Genomic DNA, 24,236 nt, shown 5'->3' with positions numbered 1-24,236 from the left:
TGCTGCTGGAGCAGTTCGCGCTCGTTTCTCGCCCGGACGGTATTCGCATTTAAATTCAGCTCACGCTCCGCGGAATCCCTTTGATGTTGCCTTTGATGTGACAGGGCCGCGGCTACCGTCGTGGCTGTGACCGGGTGGCCACCGCCCCCCGGCTGGTGATATAGATGTGGCTGGTGGCTCGCGGTCGACGCACGGTGATAGTAGACCGAGGCCGCCATCGTCGATGGTGGCGGTGGCGACCCGCGATGGAACGGTGATATGGAGTGGGGTGGCCGCAGAGGCGACGGGTGTCGATCGGGTCGACGCTGTTTGGCCGCCATCGGTTTTTCGTCATCCTCGTCATCCTTGCCGTCGTCCGGCTCCGGCTCGGACTCATCGCGCTCCTTTTTGATCTGTTGCCGATGTGGCCGTTGGTGCGCCGATAATGATGCAACGCTCGTCGGAATCATCGATGGCAGACTGTACGTCGTGGTGGTGGCCGTGGCGGACAAGCAGCTGGAGGCCGGGAGTGGGTTAATCCCGACTCCCGGCGGGAAGCCAGCGGCGGCGGCCGACGAGCCGGACGGGAGTGCGTCGAGCATGGTGCGCTTCAGCAGCCCCAGCCCACTGCTGGCATCGGCACCGAGCAGGCTCAACCCGGCAGGACTCTGTAGCATCATCTCCCGGAGGCTCATCAGGCTGGTCGGGTTCAGGTGGAACGGTGGCTGCTGTGGCGGTGGCGGGTGCATGGCGGGTGCCGATGGAGGCGGCCCCACACCAAGGGACGCCATGCTGAGGTGTGGTGGTGGTGGTGGCGGTGCTGGTGGAACCGATGAACCGGACACTATTGGACCCGGCGGCTGACCGGGGATCGTGCCCAGCGCTAGCCCAGGATAGTTCCACTGGGCTTCGTTGTTGAGCCAGCCTTTACCTGTGGGAGGCAGACAGCAGAAATGGGGAAAGAAAATCAATAACCTCGTCGGCCGGAAGGGAAGAAATCGCGTGCGTGTGCCAATCGATACGACCGCATACCATCACCTAGCGCAACGCCAAGGTGAGCCCCGTCCGTCAGCTTCTTCAGCCACGGTTGATGACGCCACCGCCGCCGCCTGTCTTGCTGTCGTCACGTGGTTAAACCAATCTATCCCCACAGACTGCGGCTGCGGCGCGTAAGACCGAGGTCGACCGCCACTACGCTACCCGTTAATTCCCCGCCTCTCGGTGCTCATTAATAACATACGTCCCGTAGCCGGTCGGTTGATGCTTCGCTATTTCCGAATCCTCTCGCGAGCGGTCACCGGATCGATAACGCAGTGGGTTCGATTGCGTGCCGCGTCCTTCGGTCCTTCGCATACCGCAACGGCCGTTGAGGTTGGCGGCTGAATAAGGCGAGTACTCCAAGGAACGTTCAACGAAGACGGGCCCCACACCCCAGGCAAGCGCCAATTACGGTACGGAAATGTTCTGGTAAAAATCTGAACGTCTGGGCTGCTAGTGTTGGGTTATTCGAAAAGTGTTGGGTTGGGTGACATTTGGGGCTTCGTTGTTAGTAAACACAAACTTGTCAGCTGGTTGTTGGTTTAAAAAGTTTGATTGATTTATGAAATGAGTGAAGTTTTTGAAAGAAATACGCAACGTGATCCTTTTTTACTGCTTACATGGCGAAAAAACAAATGATTTTGCGTTGACGTTGATAAGTAAACGCCGGACTCACGACTGTCAAAAACTGACAAGAAAATAAACACTGACCACTTGACAGTTTGGATTCAAAAAGCAGGCTTTTTAAGTTGACTGAATGTGATTTTCGTCAGTGAAACATAGTTAACATAGTAAACTATGGATTTCCAGTAAAATCTATTATTTTTCAAAAATCCATCCAAACTCCGAGACTTTTTATGTGACCCAATACTTTGGGTGAACTATGAATACTTCATTGCTGGTCCGGTTCACCGACCACCAGGATCGCAAGATGTCGGGCGCAAAATGTCTCCAATCTCTCATTAAAGCGGCGCAGAACCAGGACTCGCCGGAGTCGGTGTATTAAAGCTGCTCTTGAATTAGCCGAGCGTGTTCCGGTAATCTCGCCGTGCCCGGTGATTCTCGCCGAACCGTAACCCGCACACACACGCGCGCGTATGTGGGCCCCATCTCTCGTTTCCGGTCCAAGGACCTCTCGTTGGTCAAACAAAACTCCGAAACACCCAATAACTACTACTACTACTACGACCGGCAGCGAACGGCAGTGATGCTGGTCCTGGGCTGGACCGACCATAGAGCGGTGAATGGTAAACAGCGCTCCTCGAGCTGCGAGTACTTCGGCTTCGACCAGGAACAAAAGGAATCCCGAAATGGAGTAAGTTTCCGAGACCGGGTGGGCAAGGTTAGTGTGCAGACATCGTCCTCGTCGAACGTCCGATGACCGGGCCGGGCCACCAATCTTGCCGATGGCAAGAAGTGACACCGAGTGCAGCGCTTCATCGAGGACTCACACCGTGGGAGGTTCTCGATTAGTTCCCCCGCACGCACGAGATTGATGAGGTCATTGACTGGCGACTTGAGGGCGAGTTTTGCATCCATCCTTTCCGCCGGAATGCAAAGTGTCGCCGGACACGCTCTTTTAAATGCTACGGGCCCGGGTTAATGAAAAGCCCATAAAATCGCCCATCGGAGCACGCCCTGCGGACATCGGCAATCGATCGGTTGGGGACGGTGTTTGACGTTTGGGGCTGGAACACTGGACAGCGGGAAAAAAAAACCCGAAAACTCCCGGAACATAATCCATTTAATTGGAAGCCGAACTCGGGACCACTCCCGGAAGCGGAAAATACTTTTAATGAAAATTGATTTTCACTTCGGTGACAGCCCTTATCACCGATGGTAGAGGGTGGACCAGGGACCAAAAAACTTTCGGTGATTACAGAATTTCATTAGCGACGGCCAACGCCACCGCGCCATGCCATTGTTGGTGGCGTCGGTGTTATCGGTCCCTCTCTGTGGCCGCATTTCCATTGTGTGTTTACAATGGAAATGTAAAGTTCCTTATATTTAAACTACACCCTTCCCGGGTGTAGCCTTCCAACCCACCACGCCCTGCCCAAGTCCACCCGTGGGATGTGGTGGTACATACATCGGACGCCATGTACGCCCATTCTCGCTGACGAGAAACCGTGATAACAATAAAAGTGAGCCGAGGACTGCGGACTCCTTTTTATGCTCGGCCACACCAGCGCCACTTTCTCTCTCTCACTCGCTCTCTCTCTCGGTCCGACATCGAGAAAAGCTCCCACCCGGCACCTCCAGGCAGTTCCGGCCGTCCCCGCTGCTCGCTTATTGCCTGTGTGAAATGGAAAACGGTGCGTTGTGACATGCGCGCCATCCATTGGTCGGATCGATAAAATATCTCAACCGACGACGACGACGACGGCCGTCGGGACTCAAAAAAGGACTCCGAGGCAGCCGATTTGAATGCTCAGGCGAGTTTTGTCCCTTTCTGGCCACCGCACACAGCCGTACACATTCGATTAGCGGTGGTGCGATCCGTGTTTAAAGCTGGCGGACCGGCAACCGAAAGGGTGTCGCGTGCGCGCGTGTCCTGCAGTTCCCTCCCGAACAAGGGGCTTTATGTAAATCAGTCGCCCGGTCCAATCCGTGCGTTGGCGTTATTCAAATTCTCCAACACCATCACCAGAAGAAAGACGTGGCAGTATGTGGTGGCCCAGCGCACCCGGGATTGGTGAACGTGCCCAAGCCAATCCCAGGGCCGCCACGTCGGAATGGGTTTTTTATGATAAAATATGAAATCTCTAATATGCTGCCTATGTACTGCGGGCTGGCTGGCTGGTGGGCCACCCGAAGGATCTTCCTCGGTGCGGGCTTTAAATCCGGAACGCGAGCGAAAGAGCGAGAGAGCAAGCGATTCGGTGCCCGGTGGAAAACTCGGCTCGGGTCGGGTCGGGTTGTGGGTTTTCTGGTGCCCCCCCCGGCCCCCCCCACCCGGTGAAGGATGATTTTTATTATTATTTTATACACATTACATAAGCCCGCATACATAAAGAGAGTGGAAAATGGAAAATTTCATTTGTTCCACTTTTGGTCCCTTTTCGCCACGCACACACACGGCACACGGCACACGGCACACGGCACACGGCACACGGCACTTGGTCCTTTTGGGCTCCTTCGTTCAACGGGGGGGCACCATTTTCCCCCGGTTGGACCCGCAGCTCGCGTTCGCTTCGTTAGCTTTCCAGCATGTTTTTCCGCTTCCGATGGATCAAATGTAGCACTTTGTGGGTGCCCCAGTGTGTGTGTGTCGCGAACGCTCCTGGAGAGCCCCGTTGTTTGCTCGCTGTTCCGGTTGCTGTTTGTTCGTGTGCCCGTCCACGTCTGCTTAGAACCTTCTCTCTGTGTGTGTTTGTGGGGAATTTCAAACAAAATCAAATCAATCAACTTCACCCGTCCTGGCGCGGGCTCCCCGAGACGGGCTCGGGACAATTTCACCTCGTGCTTCGTGACCCGCATTGCCTTCGCTGCTCGAAAAGCGGCAACAAAATACAAAATTGGAAAAAAACTAAAATTATCAATATTTGATTTTCTAATTTCAATATTTGAACATTTCATATTTCATTTGTCCTCGGGGGCGCCCCGGGGGCTGTGTAGTTCGCTACACCAACTCCCCGAGAGAAGTGGACCGGACTTCGGTGGACACGTAGCGGGACACGGGCACCGTTCGCAGATTTCTGTCAACAATCTCCAATCAAATACCGATTCGAATGTCACACAACAACCCGGGAGAGCCGCTGTGCTGCAGTTGTCCTGGCGCAATTGGGGCAAAGCGGTGTGCGATTCGTATACGATCTTGACAGGTTTGGCCGAGGTTCCTTTCCCCAGATGGCACAAAATCTTAGGAGAGCCTAGAGGGCCCAAAAAAAACACAAACGCACACAGACACACACCAAATGGCCCGTAATTATCTACGGGTTGCTGCGCGTCAAACGTCTTCGCCTTCGGTGCCATTGTTGTCCGCGTCCCAAACAACGGCTTGCCACACGGTCTAATCACGGCGTGGCCGCCGTGCCGAGCGTGATGAAACATCTTGCGCAGATTTTCCTGGCCACCGCCACCTTCGCTGCCAAGCAGCAGGAATCGGGTAAATCTAAAGCCTTACCGAAAGGACCTCTGAAGGCAGCAGAGAGGAAAAAAGCGACGTAAGACTCAATTTCGATTTCGATTGTGAATGGGGTCCATTTCTGGTTCGGTTCGGCGAACCTTTTTGCCCGTCGTAGGCGAAACGAGAGTGAAACGGCGCAACTTTGTACATAATTTTATCCTTTCGATCCTTTATTGTGTGCCCCTCTATAAAGACCTCTCTCGGGCTCGCTAGATCCCGGCCCGGGGCTTAAAAAGGATGAATTCAAATCTTTAACAGTATATCTCTTTCAGGGTTCGACTAAGCTGACGTACTGCCGCCGCCGCCGCCACCGCCACAGGAAATGGGCTGTACGACCAGCGCAAAGGACGAAATACCCCGAAACCGAGATTCGAAATTTGATTTCACTTTTTCCTAAATCGACGACGGGGCGAAAGTGATATTGCGTGGTGGACGGCTTCACGCAGCGCACCCGACCCAGACGAGGATCGTCTTCGGCGCGGCCTCCTGCCCCGGGTGCGGTTTCCCTTTCTTCGGCTTCGGCCTTCCTCGTACTGTGCCGGATCGTGTGCCCGGATCGTGTGCCGAACCCTTCTGTTTGTGATGCGTGACAAAACCCGTCCGTTCCGGCAGCAGGCGTTCGGGTTGCGGCGGCACCCGGGGCAACCACGGGCGCGAAGGATCAAGCTTGCGCCAGACGGTCGCAGCTCGCGTGCTGGCTGTGGATCGTGTAATTTACGACGGAGCCTTTACGAACCCGGGGCAGGAAGCGCAAAAGGGTAAGATCGAGACGCGGGTTCCAGGAGGCAAGATTATTGGCAACGGAAGCGCGCAAACGATTCGGTTCGATCTCCGGGCGAAAAGGGGTTGACCGACCGGTTGGCGCTGAAATGGCGGGCTTTCTGCTTGGGACGCGTGCGCGCGAGACACGCGTCCGCTTGGGCACGTGACAAATGGTGTCCGATCTTGCCGTCGTGGAAAGGGTTACGGTACTCGTTACAGGATCCCGGCCCGGGGGTCCCGGTTGCGGTTCGCCAAATGCTGCGTGATTAGTGATTCAAACCCGGACGGTGACGGTGACCGACGGGCAGTCTTTCGGGTCCGATCCACGGGTGTTAATAAATTAAATAAATTTATAACCAAGCCCCGGGGTTGCCCAACCGCGAACGAAGGTTATTAGGCGCGGCCACGTAAAGAACGTGTCATAAAGTGACAAGATTCGCTTAGCCAAAGTGGCGCATCGCTTCTCATCAAAGCATCAAATCTTGCACGACGTCGGACAGTTGGCGCGCGTTTATGTTGTTTTAGCGGCTAAGCGGGAGAAAACTAACGTATCGTCGTCGGGCCGACTAATCGGTGGCCGACCTGCGGACGGCCGAGTAGCCCGTAAAGAGTAATCCCCGAACCGAACACGATCCGAAAACGATCGCACTTCACATAAATTAGCAACCGTAACGGGGGTCTCCACGTGTCCGCTATCGAGGCCAGCTGTGTAATAAAGTGCCAGGCGTACGGTTTTATGATACTTTAAGAAATATTGCTTTACTAATGTGACTTAACGCAGACCATCCCGCGCATTGCCCAACAAGGCCTCGGTAACCTGTCCAAACACACATGTTGTAGTTTGATTAGGGTTGATAAAATCACCCGGATAGTTCGTTATCGACATCGCATCGGATCGCGTATCATGAGTGAAAATTGCTTTTAAAATCTAATTTCGCGAACTTCGAAGCGATTCTCGAATGAACTACGGAGCGGAAAACGAGCTTAACCCGGCACACCGGTGTTCAGTACGTCTTCGAGTCGTTACGTGCATCACGTTAAGAGGACGAAAAGTTGCATCACAACAACACAAAGCAACCTGGTTTTTGGTTATTAAAACAATTTGTGAGCTATTTTAAAATCTGTAGACATTCAGTCATCCGTGTTTGGCTGGTTGGCACATGAAAGGCATATGAAAAAAGGAATGGAATTCGTGTCCCAATATACTGTTTATTCAATTAGGACATTCGAAAATGGTTGTTTCTAGTTCATTCATGGCCGCAAGGTGTGTAAATTATAATTTTTTAAGCTCGGCTAAAGGTTTAACCAAGCGGATCACTTGCTGTGAAGAATCGATTAAAACGAATCTTGAATTAGTGATGGCCTTGACGGACGGATGTGATGAATAATTATCGGATTATTACTGAGCAGTGCTTTCTAGCATCCTCTATCAATACTACAAATCGGTGTTACATTTTTTGGTGGATTGTTTTTCGTAGCTTCCAGCTCTTCAAACCACAAAACATTGCTACATAAAGTAGGTTTGAGAGTTTCTTTTTGATTGCCGTTTGCCCAATAAGTGCTGTCATTTAACAGCTCTCTTTCGGCTCTGCGAGTGCCGCTGGCTACAATTGCAGACACACGGCTCAAGTACGGCACAGTTCCATCGCAAAACTGACACAAAACGGCCGACCCCTTACCGACAAACGGCGGTAAATAGCGAAACATCCATCGCGGCGGATCGGCTTGCGGCTGGTATTACATAAAACATTTCAAACCGACCCGACTGTTATTGTGCGTTACACCTTTTATCCGCCAAATACGCACACACGACACGGGCCCGTCCGATCACGAAGCCTTCCGTTTGAATCGATCCGCTTCCCCGAGCCCCGAGCAAACCCCGAGGGCCGGGCGACCCTTCGGTGGCGGCCAGAACCGCCAGAACGACAAACCCGTGAACGCGTTGTCCAAATCGAAAACGGATGTATTTTTTAAGGGTTGTGAAAAGCGATAAATTTTTCGAAAACCAGTCCCGCCGAAAGGACTCAGTAGGCCGTGAGGCCGTGTGGGTCCTGTGTTGGCGCGCGTACCTTTCGATTCGGGAATGAATATCAATAGCCTCGGGAGGTCGGTCGTACGAAGGAAGCCGCCAGTAGCGGCGTTTGTAAGCAGTTTTTTTACTTCTCTGTGGCCATTCTTTTCCCCGTGGCAACACTCCGCACCAGACACACACACACACACACACGCACCAGATGCGCCGGGTTGTTCCTTTCGTCCGGCATTCGTTACCGTTAGAATGCAGTTTTCGGGCTTAACCAGCAGCGGCAGCGGCAGCGTTCGTTCCGCGAAGAAGTCAAAAACAAATCGGGGAAAAAACGGGAGACGAAAAGTAAATTAAATTATCCGTCAGATTTAGATAAAATCATCAAAAAGCGAGAGAGCGAAAGCGTCGCACCGCTACGGCCGCGGCGTTGGGATAATAGAGAAGGAACAGCCGAAAAAAACAGACATTCGAACCCCAAAAAGCAGGGGAAATGCATTTTCCCGTTTGCCTTTGGTGGCGCATTTTCTGAACCCTGACTGAAGGCAGATGAAAATCGAACGGGCACGAAATCGAAAGGCGTGCCCTCTCGCAACGGAAGGCAAATAACTCTCTCTTTCTATTGCCGGATCCGCGGGCTGCTGCACCGATGGCTCGGTCCTAATGGCCGGTTGTCGATCTCCCGTTAGAGTGCTAGAGAGCACCCCTTGCGCCCGGCATGCGTGCCAGGATATCGATCCACGGCTCGGCACCCGCTACGCATATGGTGGCTGTTTTAACCAACTGCAACACAATTCCGGAAGTGACTGCCGTAGGAAAAAAAAAAACACCACACACACCTTTTACCGTTGCCACCCGATTTGCAAATCAATGTACCGTTAATTCAACCCGTATGCCAGCAGTCATCCTTCGGTTCAGTTTTGAGTCGTTTTTGGGGAACGAAAAGTAAAAGGAAGTGCATTTTTTGGAACAGAAATTTAAGATCGCGTGAAGCTTTATTGTCTAAGTTTGTTCTAGTTTCCGAAAACGATCCAAAATGTTCTGTTTTGTTCTTAGCCTCCAATTCCTTCTTCGTTTTGTTCCATTTTTTCGAAGACAACGAGTTTCCCAGATTTTTGTGTGTCAAAACGCTGTCCCGATCAAGGAAAAGGCAAGTTGGAATTGCCCGTCCGGGCAACAACGGAACAATATAATTAATTTACTGACCACGAGCTTCGAGCTTCGAGGCTGACACGAGATTCCCACGACTTGAATAGATTAGAATATTTACTCAACATTCTCGTTGTGTTTTTTTTCCCTTCCTTTTCGGTGTCACTGCAAACCCCGCTTTGATGTAATTTGGCTTTCGGGGTTCTTGCATCCCCCGCCGAGTGCATTTCAATGCCACTTTTTACCATTCCTTCAAAAATCTGGCCCCGATTCGTAGTTAAAGACTCGTAGCCAATAAAGGAAAAGAACGTAGGGTGAGATCGCCGAAAGGATCCGACGGGCTACCTGAGATGGGCCCGATCTTCGGCCATGCAAAGAATGCGACAAATCGGTAAGAAATCCCATTGACAGCCCCAGATAATGACCGGTCGAACGGTCGTCAGGTAGGCGAATAGGCAATCCTCAGCAAAGGACCATTTGAGCATCGTGTGACGATCTGCAGCGTCAGGATCTTACTACAGCCATTCGATAAAGCCGCGTATCAAGAGCCACGCTCAGACACGGTTTTCACTTTCAATTCTATTTGCATTCGGGCGGGCCGGGCGTTTAATTATACAACCGCAACCGCATCGCGGGTCAAGTTGCCTCATTTTCGCGCATCGGACCCCCGGCGGATTGCGTGATCGTTGAAGGCGCTCGTCGCGCGTTTTGAAAACGGGGAAAATGCGTGCGGGGAAAATATAAAATACGATCACCCGGGCGCAATAAGTTAGCGCATGAAGCATGTTTGTTTTGTCGTCTTTTCGGCGTCGCGTGGCGCCCAGAAATCGCCTACGAAGTCACCACCAGGGCGGGCTCTGAAAGGGTGACCAGCGGCGACCCGATCCGAATCCGAAGCAGCTGCTTTCATTAGTTTCACCTTCGTGTGCGCCGTTAGCCGGTGCCCCCGGCGTACGGTGCTCGTTAAATTAAAACCCAAGATAAACTAAAAGTTAATCACATTTGAATATTACATTGTTTCGCGTTCGTTAGAAGGCGACATTTGCATTCCGAGAAAGCCGCCGGATGATGTATGTATGTTGGTGGCCCCGGCCCGGGGCCCCGCGGGTGCGATGATATTTTCCGCCGCCAACTGGAACTAAGTTGTGACCCAGGGCACCTCACACACACACACGCACACGAGGGAGCACAGAGTGATATGTTTTTGGCGTTTCCAGCTCTTGTCGTTGAGTTGAGTTTGATGAGCTTTTGCTTCCCGGAGCCCGAAACGCGAAGACGGGCAACGGGCATAGGGGTGGCGGGTGGCTTGGGAAACGCGGGGAAACCATCATCGCATCGCGGGTATTATCATTTTGAGAGGCCACAACTGGAGGCCACAAAATCATAAGCGAAACCGCTTAAGAACGGCTCTATCTCGACATTAAAATCAAATTAGATAACCGTTGAACGACCTCTCGGAGCGATTCATTTGAATGTTTATCCGAACCGCGCTCCACTTCTGTGTTCTCTCTCTTTCTTCTTCACCTTCTTCGTGCGGTGAGCCTTAAATTATTTTAACCACCTTTCTGATGGCAGCGCAACGGCAACATATTTTCCAACCTCAATGTTTACATTCGCCCGCGTTGTAATGTGATCGCCGTTGCGTTTTTCGTTATGCGGCTTAAGTTTTCCTTCATAATCATTTCGGTTTTCCACGCCGCCACTCCCCACGCGGGCTACTCGTTGCTAATCGGTGCGTCCCTGGCCACGGATTATGGTGCTTTCTTCGCCGGCCAACCCACCGCCGTCGAGGTGGTTGAGCCGCCGGACCCTGCGCATGGTGCACGTGATTATGGCGGCGTCATAATTTCCATGCGATTAGCAAATGGAGCTTCTTTAACATTTCTGGAATCGGCGCTCTGGTCAGCGGCCCGGCCGCCGGGCCATGAAGCGGCTTATCTCCCCGTAAAGTGTGCAAATTTTAATCACCCTCCGAGGGTGATGCTCCATGTTGGGCCACTTTCGCGCGACGGGACGGGACGCCGTGGCATGGAAAATGGGCTCGATCGCGCGAAAGATCCGTGTTCCGTGGGTCGGGCACACTGACTGGTTCCGCTGACTTGACCGCCACTGGCACTGTGATGCAATCGAAGTCGTCATGTTTGAGCTGTTGTCACTTAACGCGCCTCGTTTTGGGGTGCGTATTCAAGTGAAATGCTCTACAGCCGAGTTATTCAAAGTAGGATGTGGTAACACCAACCCACCACTGAGCTCTGTGACCCCGGCGATCGTCATTACGACACCTTTCACGAGAGACACCGCAGCTCACGGAACAAGGCGCCGGATACGGTCCGGTGGCGTTTTGTGAATGTTTTAAACGATTGTTCCCCGAACGGCTGTTTGAATTAAATCGAGTCGATCGCTGATTCCACCGATAGTCGCTCGACATGATCGCTCGCGTTGTTTTTGCTGCCGGCGCTGCTGTCAAACAACTAGTCACCCCTCACTTTTGCCCGGTGAAAACGGGTGACCGAAGGACGCGCGCTGTCGAAGGCTGCGGCCTGGGGCTGAGCGCCACGCAATTAACTTATGCAAAACCAACATCCAACATTTATCATCAGCTTTTTCTTCCGAAGCCGCTACCGATTGGCAGAACGGGCCCCCGATTCGCGGTGCGGTGCTAAACGCACGCAAAGCGCCCCGAAAATGGACACTTTTGCTTGAAAGCCCCCCGTTTTTGGGACAAATGAATAGGCAATTAAACGAAGCTAAGCAACAAGCTGGCCACTCATAAATATTATGATTTTCATGGAATTTTTCATTCCCCAGCGCCGTGGTGCGCCAAAAACAAACGGGGGCCCCAACTCGGAGGCCGCGAAGAAAAACGATGTTCCGAGGGCTAGGTTTTCAAATTTTATGTTAATTTCCTATCGAACCCCATGGCCATGTTTTCGGATGTTTCTCTATCCGCTCCGCGCGCTACGCTCCCGCCTGTCGGAACATTTGATCGAGAGTTCCGAGCGCGCTTGCTTGTGAAGGTTGATTATTATAAACGAATTATTATTGGCTCGGAAGCGGAAGCGCGCCGGAATGGTCGGCAATGGAACGGAGCAGCAGCCAACTGTGGGGTAGATAGATGAACCGCATCAATTGGGGTTATGTTAAGCCACCTGGCCGAGTGATAGGCCAAATTTTTAATGGGCACCGATAGCTCTTGGCTTTTAATTAGACTGCCGAGGGCCGGCGAAACAGGGTTTCCCGGCCGGCCGGCCGGACACTGAAACTTAATCACTTCATCAACCCGCGCCGAGATGTCCTATTTGCAGGAGGAGCAAAGCAGGGCCATTAAGCACCGCACCGCAACCATGGCAACAGCGTCAAAACGATCGTGTTTATTAGACGTGGCGCTTCGGGAATGCATTTGTTTAACGAAACACCAGAGGAATGCATGGGGGACTGTGTGGTTGTTGTTACTGGGACCCTGTTTAGCATAATTTATGGGTCCGTGTGCCGAGCCCGAGTGGGAGTCGACCTCTGATACCGGAACGAGCAACGAGCTTGAAGGTGGGTGTGAAAAACAAAAGATAGGGCAACGTCTTAAGCACGGGCCACACGGGAATGGCACGCTGGTACGCCGCCCCCGGTGGTAGGTGAGAATGTATGTTTTAATGTCATAATCATGTCATGACTGGTTGCGATTTGTACCGCTCCGTGGCGGCCCGTCGATCGCTCCGGTTAATGCTGAGCACCACGCTTTTCTACGTCGTGAGAACGTCGGAGCTTGTGTGCGGAGGGTCCCGGTCGAGTACTGCGGTCCGAACGCATCCTGCATCGCACTCGACAATAGAAACTCGGCAGCATTTTTGGATTCATTAATAATTTTCGGAATCGGGATAAAATGGGTCGCTTTTGTTCGCCTGCGTCGGACGCTCGGCAGGATGCTTGGCCCTGGAGATTGGGTTGCATTTCCATACACCCGTCAGAGAATGGGAAAATTTGGGTTCGAGAGCCCCGGCCCGTGGCGGCATTTAGGTTTAATCGATTTACGTATATTCCCATTTATGACAGCAAGCGCGGAGAGGATCTCTCAGGACCGGCAATGATTCGTTATTTTATTTTTGTGTTTTTTTCCGCTGCTTCACGATCCTTGTTTTTTTCTCACACACCGCCAATTCGACAGCTCTCAAATTACGGCAACCCGAAATCCGATTCAAATTCTGAATCACCGGAGCATGCTGCATGGTTAATCCCCTCTAAAAGTGCATACCGTAGGGCGTCGTAGGGATGAAAGTGCGCCTTAACTGATTTTCTCACCAAAAACCTTACGCACACACGAAAGCGGGATTGGGTTTTGAAAATCGAACTCAAAAATTTTGTTACCCGACACATTAACTCGTTGCGATTCGCAAGTTCGGCCAGCGCAAGGTTCGCCCGAAAAAACCGTTGCATTTCCCAAATCAAACACTCACACAAATGAGAAATAAAAAATCACCCAACAAAAAAAAGCGGTTCTACGATTTCCGAAAAAACCGAAAAAAACGCGGGGAAAAAACCTAACGAACTGCATTATCGGTCCGCCAACCGTCACGCCAAAACGCATCCCCTCGGGACCCCTCGGGCCCGGGCGCATCGGACGGATCTGTCACCATGACGCGTCACCGTTGTGTGTGTGTGTGGCTACGTTTTTTCCTATTTTTAAAACCCACCCCGGGGGAAAAAAGACGTTTTCTAGACGCTCATTATTTGCGCGCGGTGCGGCCATGTGAAGAAATGTTGAAAATCGTGCGTTCCGTGAAGACGGCACCGAAAAACGGCGTCGCCCCATAAACGGCGCGCGTAACGGCAATGAGTTGGAAAAAAGGTGTCCCGGTGCTGGTGCCGGATAGAGGCCGGACTTTCCCGGCGGGCACCTCTCTTTTTCGGGTGGGGACATTCCGGACCCCGAAACGCGAAGAAGCGGCGAGCGCGACTCTCTCACCTTTTCCCGAAGACATCTTCCCGAGTCGTAAAACTTTATTTTCGTTGTTAAAGCGTTGATTTTAGCGTTCTGCGCAACTAACGCCGGCCGGGTTTTGACTTGCAGATTGTGCAGTGCGCCGGGATGAGGTGGGTAATGAGTTCGGTTGCGAGCCAATCCATAAGACCTTAAAGCGCTCTCGAAAAAAGGAAGACGAATAAAAGTTTTATTTCTCCCGCCGGCGAAAGCAACCCCCGTCCAGCCCGATGTTTGATGACCGATGGCAGGCCGCGGCCGAGAATGGCCGACACCCCATGGCCCCGCGGCCCATAAAACATTGGCCGGCGGGCGGTAATTAACATAACAACAAATTATTTGAATAAAAAGATTATTAAAATGATATAAAACCAAGTGGCTCCGACTGGACGGTGTTCACGTCACACGCGTGCGTATTAGAGACCCGCCCTGGAGGAGGCGGGTGCGGGGGAAGACGCGGCCTCTCCCCGCGATATCGGAAATTTGAATAATTCCACCGTCTCGGGCCCGCTTCCGCAGGACGCTTGTAATGACGTTTAATGTCTTAATCGTAAAATAAAGAGTGTAATTGTGGCGAACCATCATCACACGGTGGCCGCGGCAGAAATGGCCGCGAAAAACGGTGCCAATGCGTGTGCGAGATGTGTGAGGCTTCCGAAAAAAGGCAAAACCCCCCCCGTGGCGGGGAGAAAGACAAGTGGCCACAAAACCTGGTTCTCTCCGGGCCAGCGCCAGGCGACCTGTCGGTTGCAGAATAAATTGTGGTACTGGTGGTGGTCAAAAAAGTTTTACGATTATTTAAATTTCCGTTCCCTTCGGGGGCCTCGGCTCCGGAAGGCTGGCCGAGCCCGGGTTCCGGGCTTTAAATTCGGGCGAACCGTGGTACGGGGCGAAACGATTGTCATAACATGCGGATGAGCTTCGGATAAAGAGCTGTAAGGCGTTTAATTGACCACGGGACGTGCACCGGCCGAGGCCTCTGGCAATGAGCGAAATATGAGGCTCGTAAAAAATTAACAAACTTCACCCGGCCAGAGTCCGGCCCCGGAGAGCCCGGATGTAAAATCACTCATCCAGCGCCGGTCCGGTCGTAATTAGTGGCTACAAGCGGTTCCCGAAACAGTTCCCGAGAGAAGAAGAATGCCCGGAAAGCCGGATTCTTGGATGCCGGTGCAACGGCCGCATCTGCTGGCCGCATGAACAACTGTCCTCGTCCTTTAAGCCTTTCGAGCTGCGAAAGGAACCACAGAAATTTAAAGCCTCGCAGAAACGCGCACGGTCGGCGCTACGGACCGTTTAACATTCGAATCCGGAGCTCGCCGCGGTATCATGCAACGCACCAAACGGGTCCGCGGTGATGCAATCACATTTAAAACAAACACCACCCCACCCCGCACATTCATCTCGATAAGCTCAATATTAAATAAACGGGTGCAACAACGCATAACATATGGAACGTGCACAAGCGTGTGCACGTTACGACGGGCGGCGGCGGGGCTTACGGCAGACTCTCATAACTCGGGTTCGGTTGGTTGAGTGCCGTTGTCACTTTTAGTGGCCACGCTCATCGAACGGTGCATAAATTGCGGGTTGAGCGAGCGAAAAAAATCGAGCTACAAATTAAATCTACATACATAAAAATGAGTCGATTTGGCCCGACTGAGCGACCGTGGGCTTTTCTTGGAAAACTACCGAACCGATCATGGTCCGATAGTTCACCATAACCTCACGATCATGGGCAAAACATGGTTCGTATCATTGCATTAAGTCAGTGAGCGAATATTAAAACAACTGCAAAGCTTGGAAGTTTTGTCAGAGCTCAGTTCGATTTCAACCACTCAAATAGTTACTTTTTATTTTTATATTAAAAAAGATCACGATCGAAAGGCTCTATCGGTAAGGCATGCTGATTTTGCTACCGTTTTGGGTTATTAGTAAAAGCCTCAAATTTAACAATGGATTGGTAATTGTGATAAGATTTCTGCAGATTTGCAAGCTAAACCGATAATGGACAGATTGTGGAAGTTCCGAATTTAGGTTCGGTTACCTTAAATCGTTCTTTTCAAACCTTAATAAGCATCAAAATTTTAGGCAATCGATTGAAAATTAACAAAGTCGTTGAACCATCTCTATTTCAGCGAGATGAGCGAGGAAAGAAATTGATTGAACAGAGAAAAGCAATACATGACTAACAAAAACAAACAAATGAGTAAGGTAACAAAAAAGAAAATAAACCAAAATTGCTTCGAATTTTCTCTGTGTCCGATAAATAATAGAATAGAAACAAACTGAGCATAAAAAACTCCGATAGGTTAGTAATTAATTTAATGTTAGTAACGAACAAACAAAACACGCGCTTGATCACTAACTAAAGCCCAAAAGCGGAAGACACATCTAGCGTGGCGGCGGGTTTTCTCCCGGACTCGGCGTTCTCCCGCGGAAACCGGAGGCCCGCCGTGCCGTGAGTGCGAGACATGCAAGAAACCGATTGCACAAGAACGGGGACGGGCCGGAACGGGAAGATGAAAAATCGAGACTCGCGAAAAGCTTGTAGACCGCGCGCCAGCACCGTCAGCTCCGTCTCCGCTGCGTGCGTTGCGTACGTCACAGTTCATAATTTTCCAAATACAAATATTCAAATCTAAAGCAAAAGATATGCAAAGCATGTTCCAGCACGCCGATGATGGAGCACCACCGATCCCGCCCCCCCGGCACCCGGTTTCAGGAGCCTCGGTGCCCCGGTGTAACGGGCGTTTGCGTTTGATGTTTGATACGATTCGGTTGGATAAGCGAGGAAATAAACAAAAGTATGCTCGCGACCGCGCCCGGCCCCGGGTTTATGTTTCAGAACGGTGTGTGCGCGGTGTAACATTGCAGCGCCGGCCGTGGCCGTGTGCCGTGCAGCGACGAGAAATTTCCATGCACGCGCGGCCCCATTCAAATGAGGCGCGGATGAGGCGCTGCTCCTATGATGGATGATAGGCGGGCGGCGGCGGCGATCGTGGCGAGATGTGCATTGTAAAATGCAAATTACGCACCCCGCAAGCGCCACGCGAGACCGCGAGCGAAGCGCGATCGTGGCGTCGATCAAACTGTTACGCCCGAGGCCCCTCGCAGCGCCCCCCCTTCGAATCCTTGCGCCGTCGACCGAGCTTTCCACCGGGGTCCGGGGTCTGGTGATCGCTCGATCTCCGAGCGCCGCCCCGGGATGAGCTTAACTCAACGTGACAGGGGCCCTCGACCGGAGCAAACCCGTCCCTCAGAACATTTCTCAGGCCAGTGTCTCTGCGTCCGCGTGTGTGTGTGTTCTCATTTTTCTTTCACCTCTGCCACCGCCGCCTTTCCCATTTTCGACAGTCACGAACCAAAGTCGTGGCCGGGGCCCGGGACCCTCGGACTGACAAATATGACGTGCTTATTCAAAATACGATACGCACTAATTATTTTGTAACATTTTTAATATGTATGATGCGCCTTAATGCTTCCTCTCCGGCCTCTGTCCGGCTGCGCTGTCTTCTGACTCCGCTCCGCTCACTGCACACGTCGTCGTTGTCGTCCCCGTCGTGGCCACCTTCCATTCTGCAAGGTGTATTCCGTCGGTTTTCGCAACCCCGCCGTACCACGCTGTGGATTTTTATGAACGCGTGCGCTGCCCAGGGCCACGGTTCTTCTGATGAGCACTCTCTCCCTATCTCTCTCTCTCTCTGCCCGTTTGTTCGGTCTCCTTCGGGCCGTCGGGTTCGGTGTCGCGTCACGGTTCGCTCAGGTTTTGCCGTTCATGTTACGTTTCATTTGCATGCAGATTTCCCGGGCCCTCGGCCCCCTGGGATAGCCCCCGGGGTGGGGGGAGAACTGGGGAATCGGATCAGGAACCTCCGCACCGTTTTGCGCCTGGCGAAACGGCGAAGCCAGGGAAATTATGTTGCAACATCGGTGCAACCGGCCTGGTTGCGGTCAATTTGAGCGAACAGGTGTGTTAATGCGCGCAATAACACATACCACACCACCTCACGGCCAAGGGGTCCGCGACGGGCTGGAAGATGGGGCCCCTTTTCAAGGGCCATTGCTAGCCACACTTTGCAGAGCGTTTTGTGTTTTTAATCGACCGCGCAGGGAACACAGATCGCGCGAAGGTTTTCGTCCCGTTCCGGGAATGTGTCCCAAGAACGGATATCGGATAACTCGGCCCGCGTGCCGATGCAAAACCGCGGACCGCTTTGAAGTGCGCATAAAGCGCGCGCCCTAATCAGAGAGCAGCAAACCGATCGATCGGTTTTTCGTGCACGACGCTGGAGGATTACTTCCAACCCCGTGCCCCGACCGTCTGCCAGGTCGGATCGGGTGCACCGGAACGGCTAAGACGATGGCGGGCGCTTCTGGTGTGCGCCATTCAGCGGGCTGGCCAGTCAGGGGGTTTGGGGAGTCACTGGCGGGCCTCGGTCTCGGTAGGGAACAAATGAGCACCATCATCCGAATATTAAAATGAAAACAAATTAATTAATCATAGCCGCATTTTGAGCAAAGTCACGAATCAATTTATATGAAAAAGGAGCTCATTTGGGTGAGACCGATCGGGGCCGCGGCTAGAACCGGAGCTGGCCGGACCATCCCCGGCTCGGAGGCCGGGCCCTTTCCAGAGCCCACGAATCATCGTGTGACCCTCGCGGCCGAGAAGGAATCAAAGGGGAAAAAAGAATAATTTGCATCTGCACCCATCCAAAATGAAGGAAATAAATCAACTTATCTTCACCGTAATCTTCCAGGGCCCGGGACTGGGCCCGGACCGACCGATCGAGCCTTATGTACCCATGAGAAAGTAATGACGACAACCTGCCGCTCCCGGGGCGCCCTTGCCCTGCTTAATCCGCCCGGCGATTGGGCCGGGTGGCCGGGCACCCGGCTCCCGGCTCGGTTTGTAATTTGCACAACTTAACGCCTTCGATTTTTTCCGCCAACAACAACCGGCGGCCGGCGAACGAAGATCGAACGCACGAAATGGATATAAACAACCACACATTCGCAACACAGAACGGCCACGCCGCACACACACACACTGACAGAGAGAGTGAAGCGCAAAAAAAACACGAACCAACCGCCAAGAAAACGGTCCGAGGGCTTCTCTAACGCGCATGGCTTCGCCTGAGAAACTAATTAAAAATTGTTCTCGTTCTCAATTTACAGCTTATACGGTAATTCTTCATTATGATGGGCCCTGGCCTTGTGCTGTGTGCGTGCGCGCACACGGCGATGAGTCCAAAACATTTTCCGTATTAACTTTTTGCCTCAGTTTTTTCCCTGGTTTTGGCCACCGCATCCTTCCGATGCGATTCCTTTTTACGGGCTCGGTTTTTTCGGCCCAAGCTCAACGATTTTCGGGAATCAGTCAGTCGAGAGGACGTTTGCCGTGCAAGACCCCGATGCTCGGCGCCGGGATCTGGGCTGCGTTTTGGCGTTGGCAATTGATGGCTTCACGGTTCACTTCCTCACGGAACCCAGGCCGGCCAGCGAGGCTCGGATCCGGCGTGAGCTCACGCTCGAAACACGATCACCGGTGCGGACCGGGTGTGAGTGCGGCGGTTTCTCTGTTTGTGTGGTGATATTTGCGAGCTGGCCACTGATTTGAATAATTACCAACGTGCATGCTAATGATGCGCATTTGAATGTAGATATCCGGTCGGACGTAATCGTTCTCACGAGAGCAGGTGGCTCGACCCAGGGCTTAAGGCCTGCCTGAGAGGGTCTGCTGCCGCCGAGCGCTACTTAGCCTCCTGTGACCATTGCGGTCATTGCGAGGTGGAATAGGAAACACATTAACCGGAGCCTAGGAGCCTAACGAGCGGTAAAACGCAAGCCCATTGGCACGGAGACCTGCGTGAAATGCTACCGTTCGCCATGGTTATCTATATTCGATATTGAAGTTTTTTAAACCAAACCAAACGGGCTTTTTGGACCACCGATAGGCAATCATCTGCCATGCGTTTCCCAAAAACATAATCATTTGATGGACTCATCAAATTGATGCTATTGCCGCCAATAGGAGATTCCAATGGGAATGCGTTGTGTTAGCTCTTTTGGAATTCCATATCCAAAACATTGAGATTAACGAATTGAGGATCACTTTTGAAAGGCATATCTCACTCAAAAGATTGTCACAATGGCCCTTGATTAACTTTTCTAATGCCTAATCACATGTGATTCGGCCTACTAAGAGGCGAGAAGAATATATTCGAAATCGAATTTGAAAATGTGGAAATTCGAAATTTCGAAAATTCGAAAATTCGAACATGTTTACTTAAAAATATCCGCCGCTTTGCTGGAAGGCTAAAAGGCCTTTGACTACTTTTAAACAAAATTGTATCTCATGCTTCTATCTCCCGGAGTTAAATTTAACGGATTATCCACCAACTGATTCTTTGAGCAGCCGTTTTATTTTAAATTAATTCAATGTTCAATGTGCATGTTTCTTCGTCGACTTTTAGAGGACTTGACTGTTGTGAATGTGAATTGTGGACCAAAATGGACAGCAAAACACTGAAGAGCACCAAGTGGGGCCATCTGTAACCTTCAATCCACTAAGGCGCATGCAAATCCGCTCCGCTAGGGGCCTTCGCGTGTAAAGTCAGCTCAGTCTCATCGACCGACTTGGAGCCCAGCACCGGGCCCGTCGATCATTAGCGGCAATCGGAGTCAAATGTTTGATAAATTAATTATTATTCGGCACACACACACGCACACACACAGAGCGTGCGCGGTCGCAGGATGAACACTGGCGAGCTAATTACAATATCGTTTTAAGCTTCGCCGTTGACCTCGAAAGATGAATTCATCAGCCACTTTTTGACGCAGTACGCGGCACCCGTAGAAGGCTAGGCACGATTAGGGAGATTTCCTAAACCTTCTGATGGGATTTGCTTAATTATCGCACCCCGCCGTAGAACCGTAACTCCTTTCAGCCCGACGAGCGGGTCGCGATCCCAGGGAAATTAATCAAATGAAGACATCAAAGTCCGCGGTCCCGTGGCGCCCGGGGGCGGCCAACATGTGTTTGGGGCGGCCCGGCGCACTCTAATCGGGAAAATTAATCAAAATTTCAATTCAAACGGCGCCTTTCCCGGGCACAAAAGAATGGGGCTGCAGCGAAGCAACAATTCCTGCCCCAATCGATCGATTGTTTTCCCCCAGGTGCCAGGTCCGAGGGGCGTTTATTTCGGCTCCTAGGCCCAGAATCGATGGATGGCTTTAATTACTGCTGACCTAAATTTCCATGCGCGCCCGCTTGCCGCCAAATCAAACGGTCATCGTCGGGAGAACTGCGAACGGACCGACGATCGCGAAGATCTGCCGTGTACCGGGGACCAGAATTTGAGGAATTTTATTCCGTTGTTGCGCGAGGTTTTCGGACCCGCTGATCAACCTCCCGGCCCGGCGTCCTGCGCTCAGCCCATATCCGTTTCCGACTCCCCGGGAGAGTATCATATTTTCTTCGTGCTCCTTGCGATCGATCTCTGTCGTCGTCGTCGTCATCGTCCCCGTCAGATGCCGATCACTTTCTTATGCGCATTCGATTGATGGATTTGTGTGTGATTTCCGAGTGCGCCCGGGCCCGTCCTCCGGTCTGCCCGGTCGCCACAATGTTTGGTTGGCCACATATATGAAAATTGACCTCGCCGGTTCGCCGTCGTCGTCGTCGTCGTCGGGAGGTGCGCGGCTGGATCAAACGAATTCTCGCCGGGAAGGGAAGTGCAAAAACCGAAACCGCATCGCATGCGGCGAACGTGGCCGAACCGGCAGTCGGAGTCTAATTATTGCACATGTCGGCTTCCGAAAACGGTGTGACCGATTTCTGCCACCGGTTTCCATTGATCCCCCGGGGGACGGGGTGGACGGGGACGAACCCGAACTGGAGGCTGCATCTCATAACATCATTTTTCGTGGCCATCGGCGGTGAGGGATTCGCCGGTTTTTGTTTCGCGACGATCGGCAGCGACGACGGCGGCGGCGGCGAAGACTATTGTTTTCCAGTGTTTCGTATTTTTATTTCCCCCTTTTTTTGGTGGGGCCCTTTTGGCACACATCTTGAGGCCCGCCCGGATTGTTATGCGCCGGCTTTTTGTTTTCGGAACCGTAAACCTTCGCCGCCGCCGCCGGTTCTTATTTATACGTAAATGTTTTGATTGATTACATTAGCGAGGACCCCGGGGCCTCGGCCGTTCGGCTCCGTTTTGGATAATCTTCGCGCTGTGCGTGTATGTGCCCGGCGTGTGTGTGTTTTTTTGTGAGTGGCACGAAATGCACGACTCAATATTCCTAAAGCACGCCGACATGCCGAACTGTCGACATCTCCGGTGGACGGGATTAGGGCGCGTAAAAAGATGGCTACCGTTGAGCGGACCGCGAAAGATTAAAAACAAATCAAACTAACTTATGGGGCCCAGCCGACTTGCACCGGGTCGGTCGGGACGATCCCGGGTCCTTCCCCGGGAGAGGAATTTTTACAGGTCCCGGTTTAACCTTTTTTGTGCGGTCTAGTAAAGAGCCAAGCTACATTGACAAATAGCCGCGCGCGTACTGTGTGCGAGCGAAGAAATCGCGAGATACATAAAAAACTGGAGAACATTAAGAAGATACTTCTTATTGCCGGGGTCGTTCCCGGGGATTGTTTTGCCCCGCCGAGACGGCATGCGCGCAGCTAGCGGGCTGCCCTGTAATTACAATATTCAAATCACAATATTTAAATTTGATTTTTGCTCGCGGCCGCCATCATCCGCAGCATCGCGGCCATTAAGGCTTCAAATTATCATTGACGACCGCGATCGACACGATCATGATCTCAGCGCGCTGTGCTCTCGAGTCCCGGCTCTCCTGCGCCTGACTTGTGTGTGTGTTCGGCAAAGCGATTAGGGATGACCGCCCAAATGGGCGCTCCCCGAGGGCCGTAAATGACAACCCAGAACGAACGACAACCGACGACGACGACGAGAACCGACCTGGAAATCGGGCGCCGCCGAGCGCCGAGCACACAATTATAAACACATTACGCACGGTTCGTCTAATGGATCCCATTCGGATGAGACTTTTGGGCAGGCCAAAGGAAGGACACGCGGCGATCGGCGGGCTTAACGCCGGCAAACATTCCCGTGTATTAAACCCCAATCCCATTGACATTGTACCCTCAGCACACACGTTCGGTGACGATCGTCTCGTGGGATCCTCGGCCTTGCCTCGGAAAACCACAAACGAAACCTGTTGTTTGCTCGGTATCATTTACACTTCATTCCGGGCGCTCTAAATGCGGCCGAACGCGGTGGCGTTGTTTTGATTATTCAAATTAAGTTACACGCAGCACAAGGTGCGTCGTGGCCGTTTCGCGTTTGGCAAAGTACGCATTTGACTAAGCATCATCGCCGGGGCCATCATTATTATGCGTCCGTCGCACGATGCTCATTACGATCCACTGCGCGGTCCCGCGCAGACTGAAATGATCAATCAGCGCGAGAAGCGAGTAAATCATAAGTCGTCTCCGTGGGATCATCTCCGGCTGACTCTCGAGGCTGACGAGCTACATAATCGCCCATCGAGCCCCATCGAGTATCAGAGAGAGAATTATGAAAATTAAACTTCTTACAAAGCGGAGCAATTGGAATAATCATGATAATGGCCCCGGGCAGCCGGGTTGCGATGTTTGTGCCGCGATGGTGTCATTTATTATATTCAAATGGGGATTCGCCAAACAGTGGCTCATTTACGCGAGGCGGTGTGGCTCCGGCGACACAATGTTTTCACTGGGCCACATAAACTCCCTGTTCGCTAGGAGCGACCGAAACGGAGCGACCCGGTTCGGTGGTCTCACGGGTCGTGTGCTGTTTAATTTGTCATTATTTTCACCAAAGTACGGCGTGTCTTGGCGCGTCTTTTCGAACATTAGAAACTGACCCGCCATAATGGGATGCGCCGTGGGCTTCATCGGCACCGAGAGGGCGCGCGCTCGCCCCCTGTGCTTCCCATCGCAATTGTGTCTCGTGGTTTTGATTATTAGATGACGAGAAGGAAATGGTAGCCCTCCCGCCACCCCACCACCCGAAATGGGTGGTCTGGCCCTGGGAACGGGGGCCCCAGTTCTCAGGGTTCCCGAAAACACAAAAATTAAGATAAACTGTGTTTTAAATTTATCTCCCGGCAGCGATCGA

The 24,236-nt window shown here is 52.3% G+C and overlaps 1 protein-coding gene across 1 annotated transcript in view; it reads right to left on the bottom strand.

The window, feature by feature from the left end:
- Positions 1-24,236, bottom strand: part of LOC128271169 (uncharacterized) — a 63,222-nt gene that overhangs the window by 16,845 nt on the left and 22,141 nt on the right. The window contains exon 3 of the mRNA XM_053008610.1: positions 4-910. Within this exon, the coding sequence (XP_052864570.1) occupies positions 4-910 (907 nt within the window). The remainder of the gene's footprint in view (positions 1-3; positions 911-24,236) is intronic.

The sequence above is a fragment of the Anopheles cruzii genome, chromosome 3, assembly GCF_943734635.1.
Source record: "Anopheles cruzii chromosome 3, idAnoCruzAS_RS32_06, whole genome shotgun sequence".
Taxonomy (NCBI): domain Eukaryota; kingdom Metazoa; phylum Arthropoda; class Insecta; order Diptera; family Culicidae; genus Anopheles; species Anopheles cruzii.
This window is presented reverse-complemented; position numbering and strand designations above follow the sequence as displayed.